Source organism: Micromys minutus (genome assembly GCF_963924665.1).
Source record: "Micromys minutus genome assembly, chromosome: 20".
NCBI classification, from domain to species: Eukaryota; Metazoa; Chordata; class Mammalia; order Rodentia; family Muridae; genus Micromys; species Micromys minutus.
In genome coordinates this window covers 22,119,773-22,141,687 of record NC_137955.1, presented here as the reverse complement: position 1 = coordinate 22,141,687, position 21,915 = coordinate 22,119,773, and the positions used below count along the sequence as shown (strand labels likewise).

The following is a 21,915-nucleotide window of genomic DNA, read 5'->3' as shown; positions in this document are numbered from 1 at the left end:
TTCTAGAAACCTCTAATCACTTACCCCATCCCAAGTAGGTACTAATTCTGTTTTTTAATCTCCTTACCTGACCCCTGCCTCCTCCTTTCTCTCCACCCCACAGTTATGATGCACTTACCGGCCAGGTTAGGAACAGAGTCATCAACACCAAAAGTTTCGGTGGTCAGTGCAGAAAAGTGTTCAGCGGGGATGGAAAAGATTTCTACAGACTAAGTGGAAACATCCTTTCTTATACATTTCAGGTACTTAATTATACTGATGTGGTTAATTGTAATCAGCGACATGTCAGCGATCATTGTACACATCAAGATTTCGGTACTTGCTTAGAATTTGTTGACCTAACATGTGCTCAGTATTGTATTGTTTTAAAATTTTATATAATGTTATATTATATAAATATATTGAAATATATATTCCAATTTTTTTTTCTGGTGAAAATGCTTTCAACATCAGTGTGTATGAATCTTACACAAATGGGTTGGAGTTTCTTGGGGTTATACAACCTACCACTCAAAACATCATCTTGTAGGATCTGCACAATGAAACTTTGCTATGATTCCAAAATGGCTACATCTGTTTGTACTTGAGCATGGTCATGGGTCCACATGGGCCCTACCAGACTACTCCTTTTTGCTCTTGATCAGAGTATCCTTTTGCTCCAAGCTTCTGCTCCTTGGATGCCCCTATTGGTGCCCATCCCATTTTTTGGTACCAGCACACAATCTGCTCATACAAAATACTTAAGGGTTTTGGAGACTTTCCTGAGGATTTGGATAGCGGAAGAGAGTTTTCCAGTCCAATACCCTGAACATATTTCATCCATCGCAGTTCATACCTGGGTCTTCAAATCTCTCTTCATAACCTTGCCAGAGTGGAGTTTCTGGTCTCATTCTGTTTTAACCTCATTGTTGACTTCATCTCCTAACAGCCCCCTTCCTGCTCTTCTTTCAGCTCAGAATTTCCTGCATTGCCAGTTGAGTTATCCTTACACTTAACTTTCAGATTTGTAAACAAAAATGGCTGCTGTTGAGACAGACGAACCTGCTGTGCACTCAGATTAGCCCTGTATAGAAGCAGCTTTGATTAAGGATCGTAAGCATCAACCCCCGGTTTCTAGTAGAATGAGCTAGTTTTGTGAACACGCATTAAATCATGGAGTATTAAGTCAATGAGTGCCAGGGAAGGCAGTGAGAAAAGGAGAAATGAAAATGAATAATAAAGAGGGTGAATATGATACAAGTGCCTGGCATGGGTGCATGAGCTCGCAACCCTCAATCTCTAACATTCATGCAGTTACAACATGCTAAAGAAAGGTTATTGAGCCAAGCAAGTGGGACATAAAACAGTTCGAGAAACAGAATGGTACAAGAATTTAATGTATACCAATTTCCTAAAAGAGAGCACATACAGATTAATATTTAAACCTTGGTAACTATGGCTTAGTGCTATAATATTTTTCTGTTTTGTCATGTATACATTGAGGCTTTGAGGACTTCAGTCTATTCCACGTTACTGCATTAGAACAGTGTAACCTAGATCTAGAGACTCAGATTCTGCAGCTCCTTATTTTTCTGTCATATTTTGTTTTCCCCATTTTTTGCCTTTAGTTTCTTTTTCAATTCGGAATTCTATATAATGAATAACAAGTGTTCTAATGTAACCTCTGTCTAAGAGGCAGAACACGAGACATTCGCATGCAGATCCCAGTAATTATTGTTCAACTTCCATTCCTGAGAGGATATATTACTAATTCTCTCATAATTATAAGGGAGAGAAATTGCATATAAATTTTCAGAAGGGTCAAATTTAGAATGTTACAGAGGAAAGGAAATAACAAGGAAGAACATTCTGAGTTAGTTAGAAGGGAGACATACTAGAAGTCTGTGGCTTCTGAAGAGAGTGATTTAACCACAGCATGATCCTGACATTCTTTTTTTCTCAGCACAGCTTGGTTTGAGGATTGACGTCTGAAATGCCTTGCCCATCACTGAGAGTGAAGGTGTTTGTCAGATGCGGAGGGAAATTATAGCCTGTTACTGAGTGTGGAATAGCAATGATTTGCAAATCCAGCCTGAGGGGAGGAGGTGGAAGCAACAGGCAGTGAGCCAGTCATCTGAGTGCAGATGTGGAGACGGGGCAGCAAGAGTCCTTAGAGTTCAAATAACCCAACCAAGGGCTCACAGGTCAATTCTCCACAGGGTAGAGGATGGCTTTTGACTTACTTGGGACAATTAATAAGCATAAAACATGTATGATCTCTTATAAGATGTGTGTTGGTTATTAACAATGTTGTCTTTTAGGGAAAACCTGGTTTCTTCATGACTAAGGCACATCCCTCGTTATACACATTCTCTACTTCTTCATCGTTTGCACACACACAAGTCTACTGAAAACCAGGCACATGTTAGGCCTCTTAAGTTGCTTGAAATGGTGACATTTGGCTTCCTTCATTCTTGGAACATGACAAGTTGTACATGAGCATAAGTAATAGACCACACTAGGTACAGGCCATGGGTTCTCCTGATTTTGGTTATGAATGTATTTCATATTTAATTGTTTGCTTGAAGAGAGACCTTGCACACACCCACCCCCCCACCCACCCCCCCACACACATAAGAATAGTGAAAAAGCCAACTTTCATGCTATCTATATGAGGATGATACCTAAGATTATTTGATCTACCTTCTAATCTGGAATAATTGGGGCAGTGAGAAAATAGTTCTGATATGAGAGTCTTCATATTCTAGTCACTGTCACAAGAATTTCATGTGGACATTTTTTCACATGGATACTTGTTCTTATAAAAGTTGATCATAACTATTGTGAATATCTCAAATTTAAAATTATTTAAAATCTAAAACGTCTAGTATAGTGACATGGAGTAGAAAACCCAGTCTCCTGAAACTATGTTTCATGGACAAAATAGTAAAAACTATCCTAAAAAATTAGCTTTAGAACGTGTGTACAAGTTATATACAAACTGAAAATACATAGTGTGTTTAGACATGTCTTAATCCCTACATATCTCATTATATTTGCAAGTATACTAAGATAAAAATATCTGAAACCCAATACAGTTCAGTTCCAAACATTATGAGTTTTTGTCAATACTGGTATTGACATAAATATATGTATAGATTCCTATCTATGTATTTGTAGCCTTATATAATATATAATTTATGTATTTATAGTTGCTTAAAGTATAAATATTTAATCTGTGATTTAATAATAGCTTTGGTTATAATGGGAATGACAGACAGGAGGAGAGAAGGAACAAATGGAAGAGTAGCTGGGTGAGAGGTGCTTGCCTCTCAGTAATGGAATGGAGTTAAAGCCAGCTGGAGTAAAGAATGAAGGTTGTGAATGATCAGAAAAAGAAGGGGAAATCAAGAGAGGAAAGAAGGTTTTGGTTGGATATTAAGGGGTTTCTGGTATAGTTGGAGAAAGATGCAATTGACTGAGAGGACAAGAAGTTTTCAGAGAGAAGGGGAAGAACTGTGAAGTCTAACTCCAAATGGGTAGGCAGTGAAAAGAAAGTGAGAAATACTAACAGCAAGAGGAGATAAGTTGAAGAACAGGTCTCTATGATTTTGAGTGATGAGTGTGTCAGCAATTAAGTTATAGTCAAGAGACCTTGAAATGTTAGTGTGTCAGATGTTTTGATTAGTGATTGGGAGGTGCTATTTGAGGTGAAAGAAGAGGGGAAATTAGCCAGATTACACTATTTTGATAAAGAAAAAACCCCCAGCCATGTGAATACTACACAGGAGTGAGGAGAAACCAGTTGCACCAAAGCAGCTATGAGTGTCATTTGCATAAGCAGGAATCAGAGATTTGAGTTGTAGATGTGAAGATGTGAGAAAAAGAAGCAGAAACTTTGGCAGTAGATTCTTATTTTTCAAAAGAAATTTAAATAAAAATAACTTAAATATTGTTTATTTGAAACTAAATGGTCCAGAAACAGTGTTGTCATTGAGGAAAGTGTCGCATTTATTTCAGTTTGTGTGTACTTGTGCAGTTGTGCATAATGACAATAATATTAGAATAAAATTAAGTCTTGTTTTAGACATTTAGTATGTGTGCATATGAAACAATGTTTCATGATATTCCTTTCCTCCTTAGTATTTTCTTCCTTTTGAGACAATCTTACTCTGTAACTCTAGCCTGGAGATTACAAAGTAGCCCAGCCTTAAGTAAGTCATGATCCTCACTCAGCCTTTGAAGTGATGGAATCACCCATGTGATCTACAGTGTTTCTATCAGGACATTTTTATATGAGCCTGTCATCCTTTTTTGCTCATATTCTCTTACATTAACCTTCTGTGTTCCCTCCTCTTCTCCTGCTTTCCATCCATCCATCCATCCATCCATCCATCCATCCATCTGTCTGTCATTTATCATCTATCTATCTGTCTGTCTGACTGTCTGTCTAATCTACCCACCTATCTAATGTACTATCATCTTTAATTGTAGATTCCACCTATTAGAGAAAACACACAGCATTTTACTACTGAGCTCAGCTTATTTCACTAATGATGTCCACTTTCATCTATTTTTTTCTGCAAATGACAAAACATTATTATGTTATTGAAAAAATATTATGTAAGATGTACACAGTACAAATGTTCTTTGAGTTTTAGTAATATTTTAAGTTATCATGCAAAACATATTACACTTTCCTTTTAGAGTAGCTGGTTCAGTTCGTCTCATCTATTTATTGAATGTTATTTTTTTTTAAAAAATGTATGTGTTTGTATTAAATATTTTGAGTTTTTTACAGAGTTTACATATTAATTCCTGTCATTTTATAGCTGGGAAGAATTTCCTCTCATTGACTGCCTTTTCTTTCTGTTGATTATTTACCTTGATCTACAGAACCTTAAATCTCAATGCATTCCTAATTTTCAACATCAGTTAAAATTCTAATACTTTTTGGTACTTTGGTCTGTTTTAATTCTGGTCTTTCATTTCCCCTGTGGGAAAAGGGTACCATTGTGTGGGATATAAAATTCTGTTAATCATACCTCCACCCCCACCACTGAATCCAACAATATAAATACTTCCCTTCAGAAACATCATTTAGGATGGCTGCATAATTTCCTATTCTTTTCTGTGTTGTGTTGGGAATTCATCATTTTCACCTCTTTTGTTCTGTCTGTGTTTGTTAATGCTTTGATCACAAAAAACCAGATGTGTGTGAAATAGAAATGCTTGTGGAAGGTGAGCTCCAATTTGACTAAAACAGAAAATAGAAACTGATAAAAGAAGCCTTTGAGTGCTACGGGAACTCACATTTTTAAGCAGATTTAGTGGCTATAATTTTTTTGTGTGTTTTTTCTTTATTAGATTCTCTGTATTTACATTTGAGAATGTAAATTTACCCTGCTGGCTCCCATTCCCCCTCCCTTTCCATTTATCTTCACAAAGGTGCACTCCCTCCTGATCACCCTGTCCACCCCATTTCCTCGGCATTCTCCTACATTGGGAAAACATGCCCTTCCTGGGCCAAAAACCTCTTCTTACATTGATGCCAGACACTGCTATGTTCAGTTACATATGCGACTGGATCAATAGGTCTCTCAAAGTGTGCACAAAGGTTGGTGTTTTACTCCATGGGAGTTTTGGAGGGTTTGGTTGGTTGATAATGTTGTTCTTCCCATGAGTTTGCAATTCCCTTCAGCTCCTTAGGTCCTTTTTATAGCAACCTCATTGGAGTCCCCGAGTTCAGACTGATGTTTAGCTGCAAGCATACTCAGCTTTATCTATATGACTCTAGTATAGTCCCTGAGGAGGCATCTCTGTCTGGTTTCTGCCAGTAAGTACTTTTTGGGATCAGCTAAAGTGCTTGAATTTGGTGACTGCACATGTGATAGATCCCAAGGTGAGACAGTTTCTGAGTGATCGTTTATTCAATTCCTGTTCCACTCACTATTCGACCTTGCATTTCCTATCATGATGGTTTTGTTCTCTTTTCTAAGAAGGACTGAGGCATTTTCGCCTTCCTTTTTTTTTTTTTTTTTTTTTTTTTGAGCTTTATAATGTCTGTGAATTGTTTTGGGTATTGGGTATCCAAGCTTTCTGGAGCTAGTATCTGCTTATCAGTGAGTGCATACCATGTGTGTTCTTTTATGACTCATTCAGGATGATACCTTCTAGTTCCATCCATTTGCCTAGGAATTTCATGAACTCATTGTTTTCAAACCCGAGTAGTATTCCATTGTGTATATGTAACTCAATTTCTGTATCCATTCCTCTGTTGATGGACATCTGGGTTCTTCCCAGCTTCTGGCTATTATAAATAAGGCTGCTATAAACATGGTGGATCATGTGTCCTTGTTATGTGTTGGAGCATCTTTGGGGTATATGTCCAGGAGTGGAGTGACTGGGTTTTCAGGTAGTACCATGTTCAGTTTTCTGAGGAACTGCCAGATTGATGTCCAGAGTGGTTGTACCAGCTTACAACCCCGCCAACAGTGGAGGAGTGTTTCTCTTTCTCCACATCCTTGCAAGCATCTTCTGTCACCTGAGTTTTTGATTTTAGCCATTCCGACTGGTGCAAGGTGGAATCTAGGGTTGTTTTGATTTGTATTTCCCTGATGATTAGGGATGTTGAGCATTTCTTTAGGTGCTTCTCAGCTATTTGATGTTCCTCAGTTGAGAATTCTTTGTTTAGCTCTGTACCACATTTTTTAATAGGATTATTTAATTCTCTATAGTCTAGATTTCTGAGTTCTTTGTATATATTGGACACTAGACCTCCATCAGATGTAGAATTGGTAAAGATCTTTTCCCAATCTGTAGGCTGCCGTTTTGTCTTTTTAACAGTGTCCTTTGCCTTACAGAAGCTTTGCAATTTCATGAGGTCCCATTTGTCGATTCTTGATCTTAGAGCATAAGCCATTGGTGTCCTGTTCAGGAAACTTTCCCCAGTAATTATGTGTTCTAATATATTCCCCACTTTCTCTTCTAATAGTTTCATTGTACCTGGTTTTATGTAGAGGTCTTTGATCCACTTAGACTTGAGTTTTGTACAAGGAGATAGGAAAGAATCTTTTTATTCTTTTGCATGCTGACTGCCAGTTGAACCAACACCATTATTTGAAGAGGCTGTCCTTTTTTCACCTAATGTTTTTAGCTCCTTTGTCAAAGATCAAGTGACCATAGGTGTGTGGGTTCATTTATGAGTCTTCAGTTCTGTTTCATTGGTCTACCTGCCTATCTCTGTACCAATACCATGCAGTTTTAATCACAACTGCTTTGTAATATAGCTTGAGTTCAAGAATGGTGATTTCCCCAGAAGTGTTTTTATTCTTGAGAATCGATTTCGATATTCTAGGTTTTTTTGTTATTCCAGATGGATCTGCAAATTGCTCTTTCCAACTGTATGAATAATTGAGTTGGAATTTTGATGGGGATTACATTGAATCTGTAGATTACTTTTGACAAGATGGCCATTTTTACAATGTTGATCCTGCTGATCCGTGAGCATGGGAGATCTTCCCATCTTCTGAGATCTCCTTCAATTTTTTCTTCAGAGTCTTGAAGTTCTTGTCATATGGATCCTTCACTTGCTTGGTTAGGGTCACCCCAAGTATTTTTTAGTCTTTGTAACTATTGTGAAGGGTGTCAATTCCCTAATTTCTTTCTCATCTTGTTTATCCATTGAGTAGAGGAAGTTGGTTGATTTGTTTGACTTAATTTTATAACCAGCCACTTTGCTGAAGCTGTTTATCTGTGGTAAAAGTTTTCTGGTGAAATTTTTGGGGTCACTTAATTATACTATTATATCATCTGCAAACAGTGATTTTTGATTTCTACCTTTCCAATGTGAATCCCTTTTATTTCTTTTTGTTGTCTAATTGCTCTGGCTTGGAATTCCAGTACTATATTGAATATGTAGGGGGAGAGTGGGCAGCCTTGTCTAGTCCCCGATTTTAATGGGATTGTTTCAAGTTTCTCTCCATTTAGTTTGATGTTGGCTATTGGTTTGCTGTATATTGCTTTTACTATGTTTAGGTGTGGGTCTTGGAATACTGTTCTTTCCAAGACTTTTATCATGAAGGGGTGTTGAATTTTGTCAAATGCTTTCTTGGAATCTAGTGAGATGATCATGTAGTTTTTTTTCTTTGAGTTTGTCTATATGGTTGATTACATTGATGGATTTCCATATATGAAACCAACCCTGTATCCCAGGGATGAAGCCTACTTGATCATGTACACCTATTATCCTCTCGTTTGGTCTAATCATTGTGTCCTGAATCTCCTGGACATTTTGGGTTAGGAGCTTTTTGGTTTTTGCATCTTCTCTGCCTGCTTTGTCTATGTTTTCTATGGCCCCTGATATTCTCTCTTCCACATCTTGTTGTCTGTTGGTGATGCTTGCCTCTGTGACACCTAATTTCTTTTTAGGCTTTCTATCTCTAGGGTTTTCTCTTTTTGTGTTTTCTTTATTGTTTTGATTGTTGAGAATAGTTTTTGATATTCTGGTTTTTTATTATTCCAAGTGAATTTGCAAATTGCTCTTTCTAGCTCTTCAAGCTTTCTGTTGGTAGAGCTGTGTGGATTTGCTCACTTTGAGGCTATATTCTTAGTAAAGAAAATGAAGAAGGAATGAAATGAATTTGCACACAAGTGTATTTTGAATTGTTTGGAGTTACTGTTATTGATACCACAGGTCCTGCTCCGCTGTAGCATTGGCCTCTTAAAACGCTGTCTATAGTCAGGTCTGGCTTAGACATGAGTCAGAACTCTTATGTTAATGCAGAGATTTGTGTTTGTGTGAAAATGTGTGAAGAAAGTATGCATCTTAAAAGATACAACAACAGCATCTTGAATATATAGCAAGTTCCTATAGCAAAATTTTATCTTTTCCTTATAGGTCAAAGTAGATAATGATTTTAACTATGAATTTTACAACAGCAGTTGGTCTTACTTAAAACAAACATCCACAGACTATTCATCATCTGGTTCAAGCAGGATCTTATTTTTCTCTTCCTCATCGAGTAAACGCAGTCACAGTTCAAGTACCAAGGAAATCTACATGAAAAAGGTTAGTATAAAACATTTTATATTTTTTATATTTTTCCTTTTTTAAACTAGTTTTGATTGTTATTATCATTAATGAAAGTGTATTAATGAAAAGTACTAGGTTGGGCTGGAGAGTTGGCTCAGCAGTTAGGCACACTGACTATTCTTCCTGAGGTCCTGAGTTCAATTCCCAGAAACCACATGATGTCTTATCTGTAATGGAATCTGATGACCTCTTCTGGTATATCTGAAGAGAGCAACTGTGTGCTCACATCCATAAAATAAATCTTAAAAAAAAGTACTAAGTTTTTGATTTGCATTAAGGCAAAAATAACTTCAAGAGACAATAAAATCTTTAATGGTCCTTTTCTGTTTATTTTTGACAATATATTTATCTTTTTCTCATTGAAGTATTTGTTTCTATTATCATTGCATCATCATCATCATCAATTACTATTTGAGACAGGTCCTATGCAGTTCCATTCTGGCCTTGAACTTGTTATGCAGCTGAGGCTAGCTTTGAAGTACTCATCACCTTGCTATCCCCCTCCAAGTGCTGGGATTAGAGTTGTATATCATAATGTCTGGTTTGTTTCATTCTTTTTATCCCTTCCTTCCTTCTTTCCTTCCTTCTTTCCTTCCTTCAGTCCTTTCTTCCTTCCTTCCTTCCTTCTTTCCTTCCTTGCTTTTTTTTTTTTTTTTTTTTTTTTTTGGCAGTGTCTCATGTAGTTCATTATGGCCTTGAACTGCAGATCCTTCTACCTCTAGAGTTCTGGGCTTACAGGCATACACCATCATGCCTGATGAATTCCCAGCATTAGTTTTCTTAACCGTGAAAGGGTGGCCTAAGTAAAGGTGATCTCATCTGCTTTATACCTAAGAAGCTGAAGGAATGTAAGTCATGTTGTTTATCATCTCTGTATTGTACTGTTCAAATTGTAGGGTTTGGGAAATGTTCAAAAGACCCTATTAAATAAACAGCTTAACCGAACATAGCCAGTAGGGGAGATAGGCAACACAGTCTCCTTACCTATGAGTTATGGTCAAAGCTAGACTCTAAAGTATATTACTGTAAACACTTATTTCAAACCCAGCCTAGCAGGTGTCATGATGTTGGTTCTCTTTCCCTCGTTGAGATGAGCTTTGCTCAGAAATCACCTTATTTGGGCTCCAGAGTTCTCCAGAGGCCTCATTATGTTTTTGTAAAAATATTATACATTTTCTTTTCTGACATCTTCCCAGTCCTGTTGGTGATGATTGCTCTTAAAGCAATTGAATATTATGTGAGGCTAAGAATTGTTTCCCCCAACACAGTATTTTTTTTTTATTAATTTTTAAAAGAATTTTGTACAAAGGACCCTGATAGCATGTTTTCCTCATTTATTGAAGATCTGCTCTCCCATGCTTGCACTCCCCCGCCATTGTCCCACCAGTTCCACTTTGTAATGCACTTATACCCACGCAGTGTGGTCAGACTCCAGTGGCCAGCCTTTTAAAGAAAACTGAGCCCATGTCCCCTGCCCCCTACTGACAGAAGCCATCAATTATGATTGTCATTTTAAAGTTATTTAATTAATTAATTAATTATTTTATTCATTTATATAAATATATATTTTCATTTTATTTCCTAACCCCTCACAGAGTTCTTCCACACATCTTCCCTCTCCTTCTCCTTTGAGATGTTTCCCCCCCACCCCATGTCCTCCAACCTTGGGGCATCAAGTCTCTACATGGTTAGACTCATCCTTTCCCACTGAGGCCAAACCAGGCAGCTCTCTGCTGCAAATATGTGGAGGGAAGAAGGGGAATTGCATCAGTCCATGCATGTGTTTTGGTTGGTGGCTTTGTCTCTGGGAGCTTTCAGGGGTCTAGGTTAGTTAACACTGTTGGCCTTCCTATGGGGTTACATCTCTTCCAGTTCCTTCAATCCTCGCCCTAACTCTTCCATTGGAGCTCCTGACCTCTCAAAAAAATCAGACTGGAATTGGCAGTTGATAAAGATGATGACTAGGGACCTATTTTTTAAATAACTTTTTCATCCACCTAAAACTTAGTTTACTTTTTCTCTTTCCCGCAGAGTTATAAATTGCTGGTTGTTCAGAACACTGTCGAAGTAGCCCAGTTCATTAATAATAATCCTGAATTTTTACAACTTGCGGAGCCATTCTGGAAGGAACTCTCCCACCTTCCCACTCTGTATGACTACAGTGCCTACCGGCGGTTAATCGACCAGTATGGGACACATTACCTGCAGTCTGGGTCCCTTGGAGGAGAATATAGAGTTCTATTTTATGTGGATTCAGGAAATGTAAAACACAGTGGTATGGTATTAAAAATGTTATCTAAAAGCACTTGAAGAGCTTTAATGGGAGAATATATGTGGATAACTTAAACTTTTAAGCTTTAAAATTTGATACAGATTTAAATTGCAGAGGAGTCCAAAATTGCAGGAATTTTTTTATACTGTACTCAAATTCTCACATGATTTAAGCAATGTCTGCCTACTCTTTTGAATAATGTGGAGCTAAAGCATTACCATTATCACCTGTCTCTAGAGAGTGTTAGATTTCATGTTACAATCTTTCCCATTTCTCGGATTAAAAAAGTACTTCTTTTTAAAGTACATGTTTAAGTTGTCTTACAAGCAATGGTTATACATCTTCATATACATCTTGTTTTTAATTTATCCCACTTGTCCATTTTCTTTTTTTTTATACTCAGTGTTCCTCTTGCTTAGCTCTTTTCACCTCCTCTTGTCCCCTTTACTTTTTTGTCACATTTACTTCATCAGTTCCTATCCCTAATACTTCTTTTACTTTAATAGACCCTCTTCTGGTTCTCCCCCTTATTTTTCTTACACCCTGTCTTAGTTTGGGTTTCCAATGCTATGAAAAGACACAATGACCAGGGTAATTCTTATAAAGGACAACATTTAGTTGAGACTGGATTAATGGTTCAGATAATAATGGTTTATTATCACCAAGGTGGAAACATGGCAGCATCCAGGCAGGCATGATGCAAGAGGAGCTGAGAGTTCTACATCTTCATTTGAAGGTTGCTAGGAGAAGACTCGCTCTCACATGGTTAGAAGGAGGGGCTCACTGCTCACCCTCACAATAACACACTTTCTCCAACAAGGCCACACCTACTCCAACAAGACCACAACTCCTAATAATGCCGTTCCCTGGGCCAAACATATTCAAACCACCATATCTCCTCATATTAATTTTTATATTAATTAATTCACTTTATATTCTGATTGCAGCCCATTTTTTTCTGCCAGTACCCTCAGCCCCCCAGTCCCTTTCTCCAGTACCCCTCTTCTCCTTTGAGAAAGGAGAGGGGCTCTGGGTACCAACCCACCCTGGTACATCAAGTCATTGCAGGACTAGGTGTGTCCATTCCCACTGAGGCCAGACATGGCTGCCCATTTAGAGGAAGATGATCCACAGGGAGGCAACAGAGTCAGGGACAGGCCCCTGGTCCTGTTTTCTTTATCCACCTTTAAATCTAGGTTTCCCATACAAAGGTAAACTATTAGTACCCATTAATTTGGGTTTATTTCACTTGACACAATGTTTTCTAGTTTCTTCAATTTTCCTGTAAATGTCATTACTTTTTCTTTTCCAGCAGAAAAAAGATTTCCTTTGTGTTTATGTACATTTTCTTTATCTAGTCATCTGTTGATAAATACCTGAGATGGTTTGGTATCCTTCTATCATGCTGTCATTCATGCCACAGTAAACATGGATATGCGTGTATCTCTCAGTGTATTGACTTAGAGTCAGTCCTAGGATATAGGAGTACCAGGAGTGGTGAAGTCACAGATAATAGCTCCATACTGATTTCCTCTATGGCTATACCAGGTTACATTCTCAACAGTTATGAGTGGCGTTCTTCTTTTTGCCCTCCAGAATTTGTTGTCAAGACCAGACAATATTTCTTAAGGAAAGTCAATTGAAGAATTTATTGATAATCTTTTTTGTTTCGCTAGTCTCTCTTCTGTTGTACTATATACTTAGCCTTTACAATAGCAAAATATGAAAACAGCCTACATATCCATCAACACATGGATACACTCTTGATGCACCAGGGTTATCTGCTTTTAGTTCCTGAGTTCAGTGCTCAGGAAGAGTCCATTGTTAATCCTCAGTTCTCTTGGAGCTGACTCTTGACCTGTTCCACCAGGGCATAAAGACATTTTTATTTTCTTTAGGATTGTACCCCCAACCAAACTGCCTACAAAGGAAGGCTATCTTGCTCCCAGTTCTTATCATTAGGAACCACAGATATTGGTGGAGGGGTTAAGTTAGTCGGGACTAGAGTTTAGGAATTAATTTGTATAGTTCAGCGTTTAGAATCTCCTATGTTCAGCTATTTGTTTTATTTCTAAGAAACTGACCACAAGTGGTAGGTAAAAGATGCCTCTCTTTGAAGTATTCAGTTTCTGCTACTCATTTATATGGAACTTACTTGGGATTCCCTGACCCTACCCCTATTCAGCCAGAGCTAATAGGAGGAAAATAACAAATCCAACTATCCTGTTTTCTGAACCATTGTCCTTAGAGAGCTCTTGAAACTGTGCATTTTGTTACTTTTTTTTAGCAAAAGGCCACACAGCAGCTAGAAACTACACCTGGCTGTAGACACCAAAGAAGGTCTTTAATGAACATAGAAACTAAACACTTGGCTTTTGCCTTTCTTCCCAGGTTTTGGGTCAACCCAAGAGAAGGCATGTTCGTCTGCAGACTTCCACTTATTTTTTGCATCATCAGCAGGTCATAAATGTAAGGAACTGGAAAATATAATCAAGTCAACTTCAGGTAAATGATAAAGAGTCCAATTTGCATTACTAGCTTAGCTTTGATCATTTTTATAACTAATTCAGTTTTGGTCTCCAGAGCTTTTAAATCTTTAGCAGGCATTCTGCTTAAAAAAGATCTATTTGGTTATTTTTATGTTTTGGTTTATTTTTTTAATTATTGTACTATTTTACTTTATTACTACATAGATTCTTACTATTTTTACTAGTCTATACTGTAGGCTCAAGTGACCTGTTTGTTACCGGAAACTTAGGGGACCCCCATGTTATGCACTATATGGTAGCAGGAAAATTAGAGCCTCTTTAGAGGCTTTTGAACAATATTATTAGAGTTTAAAAAAGAAAACAATAGGGAAGACAGTCTGTAAATCATCAGCTATCACAGGAGAGCTTATGAAGAAAAGAAAGAGAGAAGGCTATGACTTTTGAGCATGTTCTGCAATGGAGCTACATGTTAGAACGTGTGTGGTTGGATAGTCTTAGAGAAACAGTGAAAAGGACCAAAATGCCTGAAGAAACATGCTCAGGCTTTAGCCAGGATTAGAAAGAAAATGATAGACAAAAGAACAGTCATTCTCTTTAGAGTTAGGATTAAGGGAAGCAGGCAGACATAGCAGAGCTGTATGGGAGAGGCTCTGTAAGAGGCTGCACCAAAGACCAAGTTTCCATGAAGCAAAAAGTCACTATCTCACTTGAATAATTATTTTTCCCATTAACTCTTTAGCATGCCTTAAAGGGAATTAGCATTCTTGAGGGATGGTCTCTTGGTCAAGTGAATGACAGGTCCAGCTGAATTAATTCTGTTGTGGAGAACAACCCATAACCTTGCCAATAGCCTGTGTCATGGTAATCTTTTGACTAACAACTCAATAAGATTTAACTCATTCCTAGAACTGGAGGTGTTACTTTGCAATATAAGATGTCTAGTTGGGTCATTTTCTTCCCAGTTATTTAGAGATTCCATTTATATTCCTTTCATACGTGTGTAGTTTAGGAAGCTTCAATAAAATATCCCCCCCCTTTTTTTTTTCAGTTGGCCTTTGGTCTTAGTTCTCCATTCCCAGATTCCCTCCCTTACTCTTCTCTCTCAACCACTCCCTGTTTAATACTTTTATTCTAGTTTACCCTTTATCTCTTCAAAATACTACATTTCATTTCCTTTTCTTTGGGAGAGCTTCTTCCTTCTTCTTGTTGCTAACTAGGCACCTAACATCTGTGATTATTCAGATTGTAGCACACACATCAAAATCTGAAAAGCTAACATCTACATGTAAGAGAAGACATGCAGTATTTGTCTTCTGGGAGTTTGGGTTACCTCACTAAGGATGATTTTTCTAGCTTGATGCATTTACCTGTAAATTTAATTTTTCTTAACAGCTGAATAATATTTTATTATGTAAATGGATTACATTTCCATTATCCATTCATCTGTTGATGAACATCTAGACTGTGTCTAATTTCTGACTATTACAAATAGAGCAGCAGTGAACATGGATGAACAAGTGTCACTATAGTAAGGTGTAAAGTCCTTTGGCTATATGCTCAAAAGTGGTATAGCTGGATCTTGAAGCAGATTTATCCCCAGCATCCTGAGGAACCCTCACACTGATTTCCATAGTGGCTGTACATATTGTTCTTCTCCAACAATGGATCACCAGCCAGAGCTGTCATTTTGTTTTTTGTTTTCTAAATTATTGATCTTGGCCATTTTGGATTGGGTTAGGCTGAAGTTTCAAAGTAGTTTTAATTTCCATTTCCCTGATAGCTAAGGATGTAGAACATTTCTTTGTTTTTCAGACACTTGTTTCATCTTCTGAGAATTCTTTGCTTAATTCTGTATACTATTTTAAAGTTGTTTTCCGATGCTCATTAAAAAGTTCTTATATATTTTGGATATGAACCCTCTATTATGTGTATAATTGATAAATATCTTCCCCATTCTGTAGCCTGCCACTTTGTCTGAATGATGTTGTCCTTCACTGAACAGAAGCTTTTCAGTTTCATGAGGCTCATTTATTAGTTGTTGATCTTCGTACCAATGTTAACAGCGCTCTGTTCAAAAAGTCTTTGCCTGTAACAATTACTTGAAGGCTATTTCCCATTTTTCTTTTATGTCAGATTCAGGGTATCTGGCCCTCTGTCGAGGTCTGTGATCCATTTGAGTTGAGTTTTGTGTGGGGTGTTAAGTACAGATCTATTTACATTCTTCTATATGCAGCCATCTAGTTTAATTGACATCATTTATTGAAGATGTTGTCTTTTCTCTAGTGTATATTTTTTTGATTTCTTTGTGAAAAAAGTTGTGTGTCTGTAGAGGTGTAGAATTATGTCTGGTCTTCAGCTTGGTTACATTTATCAAAGAGTTAGTTTTCATGCAATATTATGCTATTTTTATGATTAAAGCTCTGTAATACAAGTTGAAATCTGAAATGGCTATTCCTCCTGCAATTCTGTTCAGGATTTGTGTGTGTCTATGTGTGTGTGTGTATGTGTGTGTGTGTGTGTGTGTGTGTGTGTGTGTGTGTGTATGTGTGTATGTTTTCATGTGAAGTGGAAGACTGTTGGAATTTAATGGGTATTGTCTTAAAATCTATGGATTGCTTCTGGTAGAATGCCTATTTTCACAAATTTATCTCTACCAATCTATGAACATGAACATTCTTCATATCTTCTGGTGACTTTCTCCAATATCTTTCTTCAGCATCTTAAGGTTTCCATCAAATGAGTCTTTCACTTGCTTGCTTAGAGATCTCCCAAAATGGTTTATTTTTAAATTTTATCTTATAGACGATGATGCTTCCCTGAATGTTTTGTCAGTCTATTAGTCTTTTCTATTCAGGAGAGCTACTGATTTATTTATTTTTTGTATTCTGCTACTTTACTGATAGTGCTATTCAGATCAGCTGGTATAGGTTACATACGTGTACTGGCTGGTTTTGAGTCAACTTGACACAACCTGGAGTTATCACAGGGAAAGGAGCCTCAGTTGAGGAAATACCTCCATGAGATCCAGCTGTAAGGCATTTTCTCAACTAGTGATCAAGGGGGGAGGGTTCAGCCCATTGTGGGTGGTGCCATCCCTGGGCTGGTAGACTTGGGTTCTATAAGAAAGCAGGCTGAGCAAGCCAGTAAGTGACATCCCTCCATGGCCTCTGCATCAGCTCCTGCTTCCTGACATGCTTGAGTTCTAGTCCTGACTTTCTTTGATGATAAACAGCATTTTGGAAGTGTAAGCTGAATAAACCCTTTCCTCCCCAAGTCAATCCTTGGTCATGATGTTTGTACAGGAATAGAAACCCTGGCTAAGACAATAGGCATGGTGTTAAGGAATTTAAATTTGGTTCTAGTGGTTGTTAGACACCACTAAAAGGTCGAATGCAGGAGTAAAGAAGTGTAATTGTAGAGAGGGAGGAAGAGAGGAGTACAAAAGACCCTTTAATGTGAGAAGCCAAGAGTTGGAGAGTAAAAGTTAAAGGCCAACAGGGAAGTGCTATAAAGCATCAGGTTAGCCAAGAGCAGATGAAAGCATCTATTGGGGGCAGAGACGATTTATCTTATTTCCATAAAAGGAATGGGTTGTGTCACATGCCTTCTGTAAGGTGACAGACTTGGCAACACTAGAGCTTAAATATTCTTGGGGATGAGGTTAGAAGTAGGAACGAAAGCTGACCTCAGCTGCTGTGGCTCTCAGTGAGGAATCAGGGACCTTTGGCAGAGGTCCTAGGTATCAATAACATGGCATAGACAAGGCAAGGGATAGCATTTCATTCAAGGGAATTGATGTGGCCAAAGAAGAACAGTTCTTTCTTTTCATAAAAAAAAATCAATTAAAATATAATTAAATTATCTCCCCTTCCCTTCCCTTTCCTCCTTCCAATTCTTCCCATATTACTCCTGTCCAGCTCTTCTCACTGTCCCCATTAGTTCCAATGACGTGGAAAAGTAGCTTTCTCGATGCTGAGGTTGAGAGAGAAGGTCTAGGAAGATGATGATATTGGGTATCCATGATACTGTCAACAGAGAGCTGATTTTAGTTTGCATTTACTAAACATGTAGCATTTATTTTCTACCGGAACAATTATAAATTATTTACAAAAGTAAACCAGTGCGCTCCTTCTACGAAGTGCTTAGAATTTATATTCTCATTTGACACATAGGTGCACGGAAACACAAAAAGGTCACCAATACATCACAGTTAGCAAGAACCAGACACACAGAATAGGGTTCTTCCTTGTTTTACTTGCCCTCCATTCTTAGGGGAATGCTTTAGCCAGAACAGAATTCATAGAGTCTGGAGACTGATCATAAAAGATGAAGAAATGTCATGTATTTTGTAGAACCTCCTGATCAGGTTCAGTGTCTGTAAGGCAGTAATCCCCAGTCTTTCATTCTCACGAGGATCACTGGGGAAAATAGGGTGACAGATGTAGATTCTGAGGTTCCTTTAGATATTCTCTTCTAGATCTTACTTGAGCTCAGAAACCTGCAGGCACCCCAGCTCCTGGTGAATCAGTAGCTCAAAGCTTGGACTTGCGAGATACTGCATTTAAAAGGCTACCATTTGCATATTAAACCAGAATTAACAAGAGAAATGAGGAACTCAGGTAATTTATTAAAATACAAGGATTTTATAATTTCTCGTTATAAAAGTACAGTGTGTTCATTTGACAAAATTGCAAAATTTGGACAGTTATAAAAAAGGAAGTGGAAGTCACTCAAAACGTGATCTGTAAGATTAGAAATGTCTAGTCATGACCTTTGTAAAAACCAATTTTTAGTGGAGATAAAAATACATCTAAAATTATGAGACACATAAATGAAAAACAGGAATTCAATTAGCATTCAGAAATTTCAGAACACTTTTCATGTTTTAGGTAATATATTCCTGTTAATTAACTGCTTTAAAAATTTTGTTAATGTGCTAGACTATATACTGTTTTTTTCTTCAGTATTTTATCACAAAAATTTTAAATATTAAAAATATATAAGGAACACAGTAGTTGTTTACATATCTATTACTTATACATGACAATTATTATTCTGACACTTTGTCACATATACACATAAAATATTTATAATGTTTACTGATTATTTAGCAACATCACTGAACATGTGTTTCACATGCTTATGTTATTTATGGAATTATTTGAAATTGAGATTCATCTTTATGATAATTTATACTTTAATATGTGTATGCTTCTTCTAATGATATTCTTCTGCAAAGCATGCATCATATTCTTACTAACCAAAGGATTTAAGACTAACAGTAATTTTATTATATCCTCTATATCAGTCTAGAGATACTTTATTCTTCTCCTTCTCTTTCTTCTCCTTCTTCTTTTTCCTCTACCACCTCCTCTTCCTCCTCTTCCTCCTCTTCTTCTTTTTCTTCCTCCTCCTCCTTCTTTTTCTCCTTCTCTTCCTCCTCCTTCTCCTTCTTCTTTTTCTTCTTCTCCTTCTCCCCCTTTTTCTTTCTCCTCCTCCTTCCCCACCCTCTTCCTCCACCATGACCACCATTACCATTATTTTTTAAACAGGGTCTAATGTATCCCAGTCAGTCCTTCAACTTGTTATGTAGTAGAGGATGACCTTGAACCTCTGATTCTCTTTACTTGCTGAGTGAGTGCTGAGATTATAGGCTTGTATCCCCACAACTAATCTTGTGCAGCACTGGTATGAGCGCAGGGTAAGCAAATGCTTGACCGACTAAACAATGTCCCCAGCCACTTACTTTTCTTTCAGTCTTACTTTTATGTGCACGGAGAGTCACAGCACACTCATGAAAAAAGTGTAGAGATATGCCGTACCCTTCCTGCCCCCAAGCCTCACACTCTAGCGACACCTCCGAAGGCAGTGGACCAATTGCAAAGACTGATGGATCTCCACAGAAATAGCTTTTCATATTATAGATATAAAATCTATAAGATACATATTGAAATTAGTGTTTGCTCTTGGTGTTGTATTTTTTATGGGTCTTCTAAGGATATCAAATGTATAATAACCACTGTAGTGTTGTATAGAATGGTTAAAATTCTCTAAAAGCCCAGACTTCCCTCATACCATTTGCTTTTCTCAAGATGCCACAGTTTGATGGATCTTTTTTAGAAAACACTTGACAGACTTTGGACTTTACTTTGATAATTTTATTTTATATGTGAGTGCTGACTTACCTTGATTCATTTCATTTGTTTTCCCCATTTGTAGGAAACCAGGGCAGAGTGCTTCGAGGAGAGCCATTTGTCAGAGGTGGAGGCTCCGGCTTTGTAGCTGACCTTAGTTTCCTGGACTTGGATAATCCTGCTGGGAACAAACAGCGGTACTCCTCCTGGGCCAACTCAGTAACCAATCTTCCCCAAGTCATAAAACAAAGGGTATGTGAAACAGTACATGAACCAGTGGGAGCAGTCATGTTTACTTGTGTTGCAAAATAAGATTACACCAAGGTGATTAGACAGAATTGGCTGCAATTAGCATGTCCCAATTACGCCTTACATAGTGAGATGAATATATACATGATAATAAGAAACAGATGTGGTTTATTTGTAGATCCATAGTAAAGCTTACACATCCTGTAAATCCCAAGACAAAAATGAGGACATTTGTATTTGTATTTTAACTTTGGCCCTAAATAGGATTATGTTTTCTTTGAAAACTTTACCTTCTTTGGTTTATTATCAGTGTGTGTGTGTGTGTGTGTGTGTGTGTGTGTGTGTGTGTGTGTGTGCACGAGGTATACGTTTGTTTGCTCACACATGCTATCGTATGGAGACTCACAGACCATTTTGTGGAATCCGTTCTCCCCTTCAACCTTTGTTTGGGTCTTGAAGAGCGAACTCAGGTTGCCAGGCGTGTGGAGCAAGCACCAGTATCTGCCAAGTCATCTTGCCAGTTCCTTGATATTTTCTTTGCTTTGTAACCCGGGGTGGGGGTTACGTATTTCCCAAGAGGAATGCAAATAGACTCAATTGCTGTTATATCTTTCAGTCCAGTCACTTCTCCTGTGCTATAGTTTATGGGCTCTGAAACTACATTAGCACCAAAGGACAGGTAGAGCCTTGGGTGTTTTTAATCCCACTATATGTATTTTAGCACACTATATGTATTTCAAACAACAATAACAAAATAAAAGTAAAGACCTCCACTCTCAAAAAAACCCAACCCTACTGAGCTATGCAAACTCTTACAATGAAGACCAAAGATCATACTGTGAATTGGAGTGAGGGCCACAACACTCAAAATCTGCTGTGATCTAGACTTAAGAAAGGTAGCATTGATAACAATGGGAGAAAAGCTTTATATACATTAAATTAGGAGATGCATCTATGCCACCATAAATGAGGCACATTGCCTAAAAAAAGCCTGATGCTCTTTGGGTGCTAGAAGTGTTACAGTGTTTTAGATCACATAATGTAGAACAATCAGAAATCTAGAGGCCAGTTTACCAGATGAGTGGGTGTGGCTCCTGGTGCAGTAGGTTAACAAACACAGAGGTCTGAGCTCTGTGTGCATCTATGTTGCAAGTCCTCCTGAGCAGTGAGGTCATCTATTCTCTCACACTGTGCATCCTTTGGGTACCACTGCATATGAGAGAACGCAAAAATATGTAAGACAGAGATGCTGTGCTCTAACTTGTCAACCTCAATAGAGCAAATCCACATTTTCTTAAGAAATATTTTGATGGAACTGATTATATGGCCTCTTTATACTAAGTCAGTATCCCAGCAAGGATAAACCAAACAAAAAACACCTGCAGTAGCTCTTCACGAGCCATAATACACTGTTTACCTCAAATAAGGCAGGCAGATTTTCAGCATTTCCAGAAAAGCCATTTTTCCCAACCCATCCATAACTTCTTTAGCAATGGAGGAAAGAAGACATGCTTTCAGTGTCTCCACCATGTCCTCTTCCCACAAGGGACTGTAAACTGTTGCAGATGTGCCAGCTACCTGGTTGGGCAGGAAAGGCACAACGAAAGAAAAGACAGCACCCAGCTTATGACAGTTCAAGGCCATGGCTCAGAAGAGCCTGGCTGTCATGTATCCTTCCTGTCCCGCCCTTGGAGATGT

At 37.8% G+C, this 21,915-nt stretch overlaps 1 protein-coding gene across 1 annotated transcript in view; it reads left to right on the top strand.

The window, feature by feature from the left end:
- Positions 1–21,915, top strand: part of C7 (complement C7) — a 63,904-nt gene that overhangs the window by 14,426 nt on the left and 27,563 nt on the right. Inside the window, exons 6-10 of the mRNA XM_080933916.1 lie at positions 104–242; positions 8,879–9,049; positions 11,105–11,348; positions 13,737–13,850; positions 20,054–20,220. Coding sequence (XP_080790042.1) covers positions 104–242; positions 8,879–9,049; positions 11,105–11,348; positions 13,737–13,850; positions 20,054–20,220 — 835 coding nt within the window. The remainder of the gene's footprint in view (positions 1–103; positions 243–8,878; positions 9,050–11,104; positions 11,349–13,736; positions 13,851–20,053; positions 20,221–21,915) is intronic.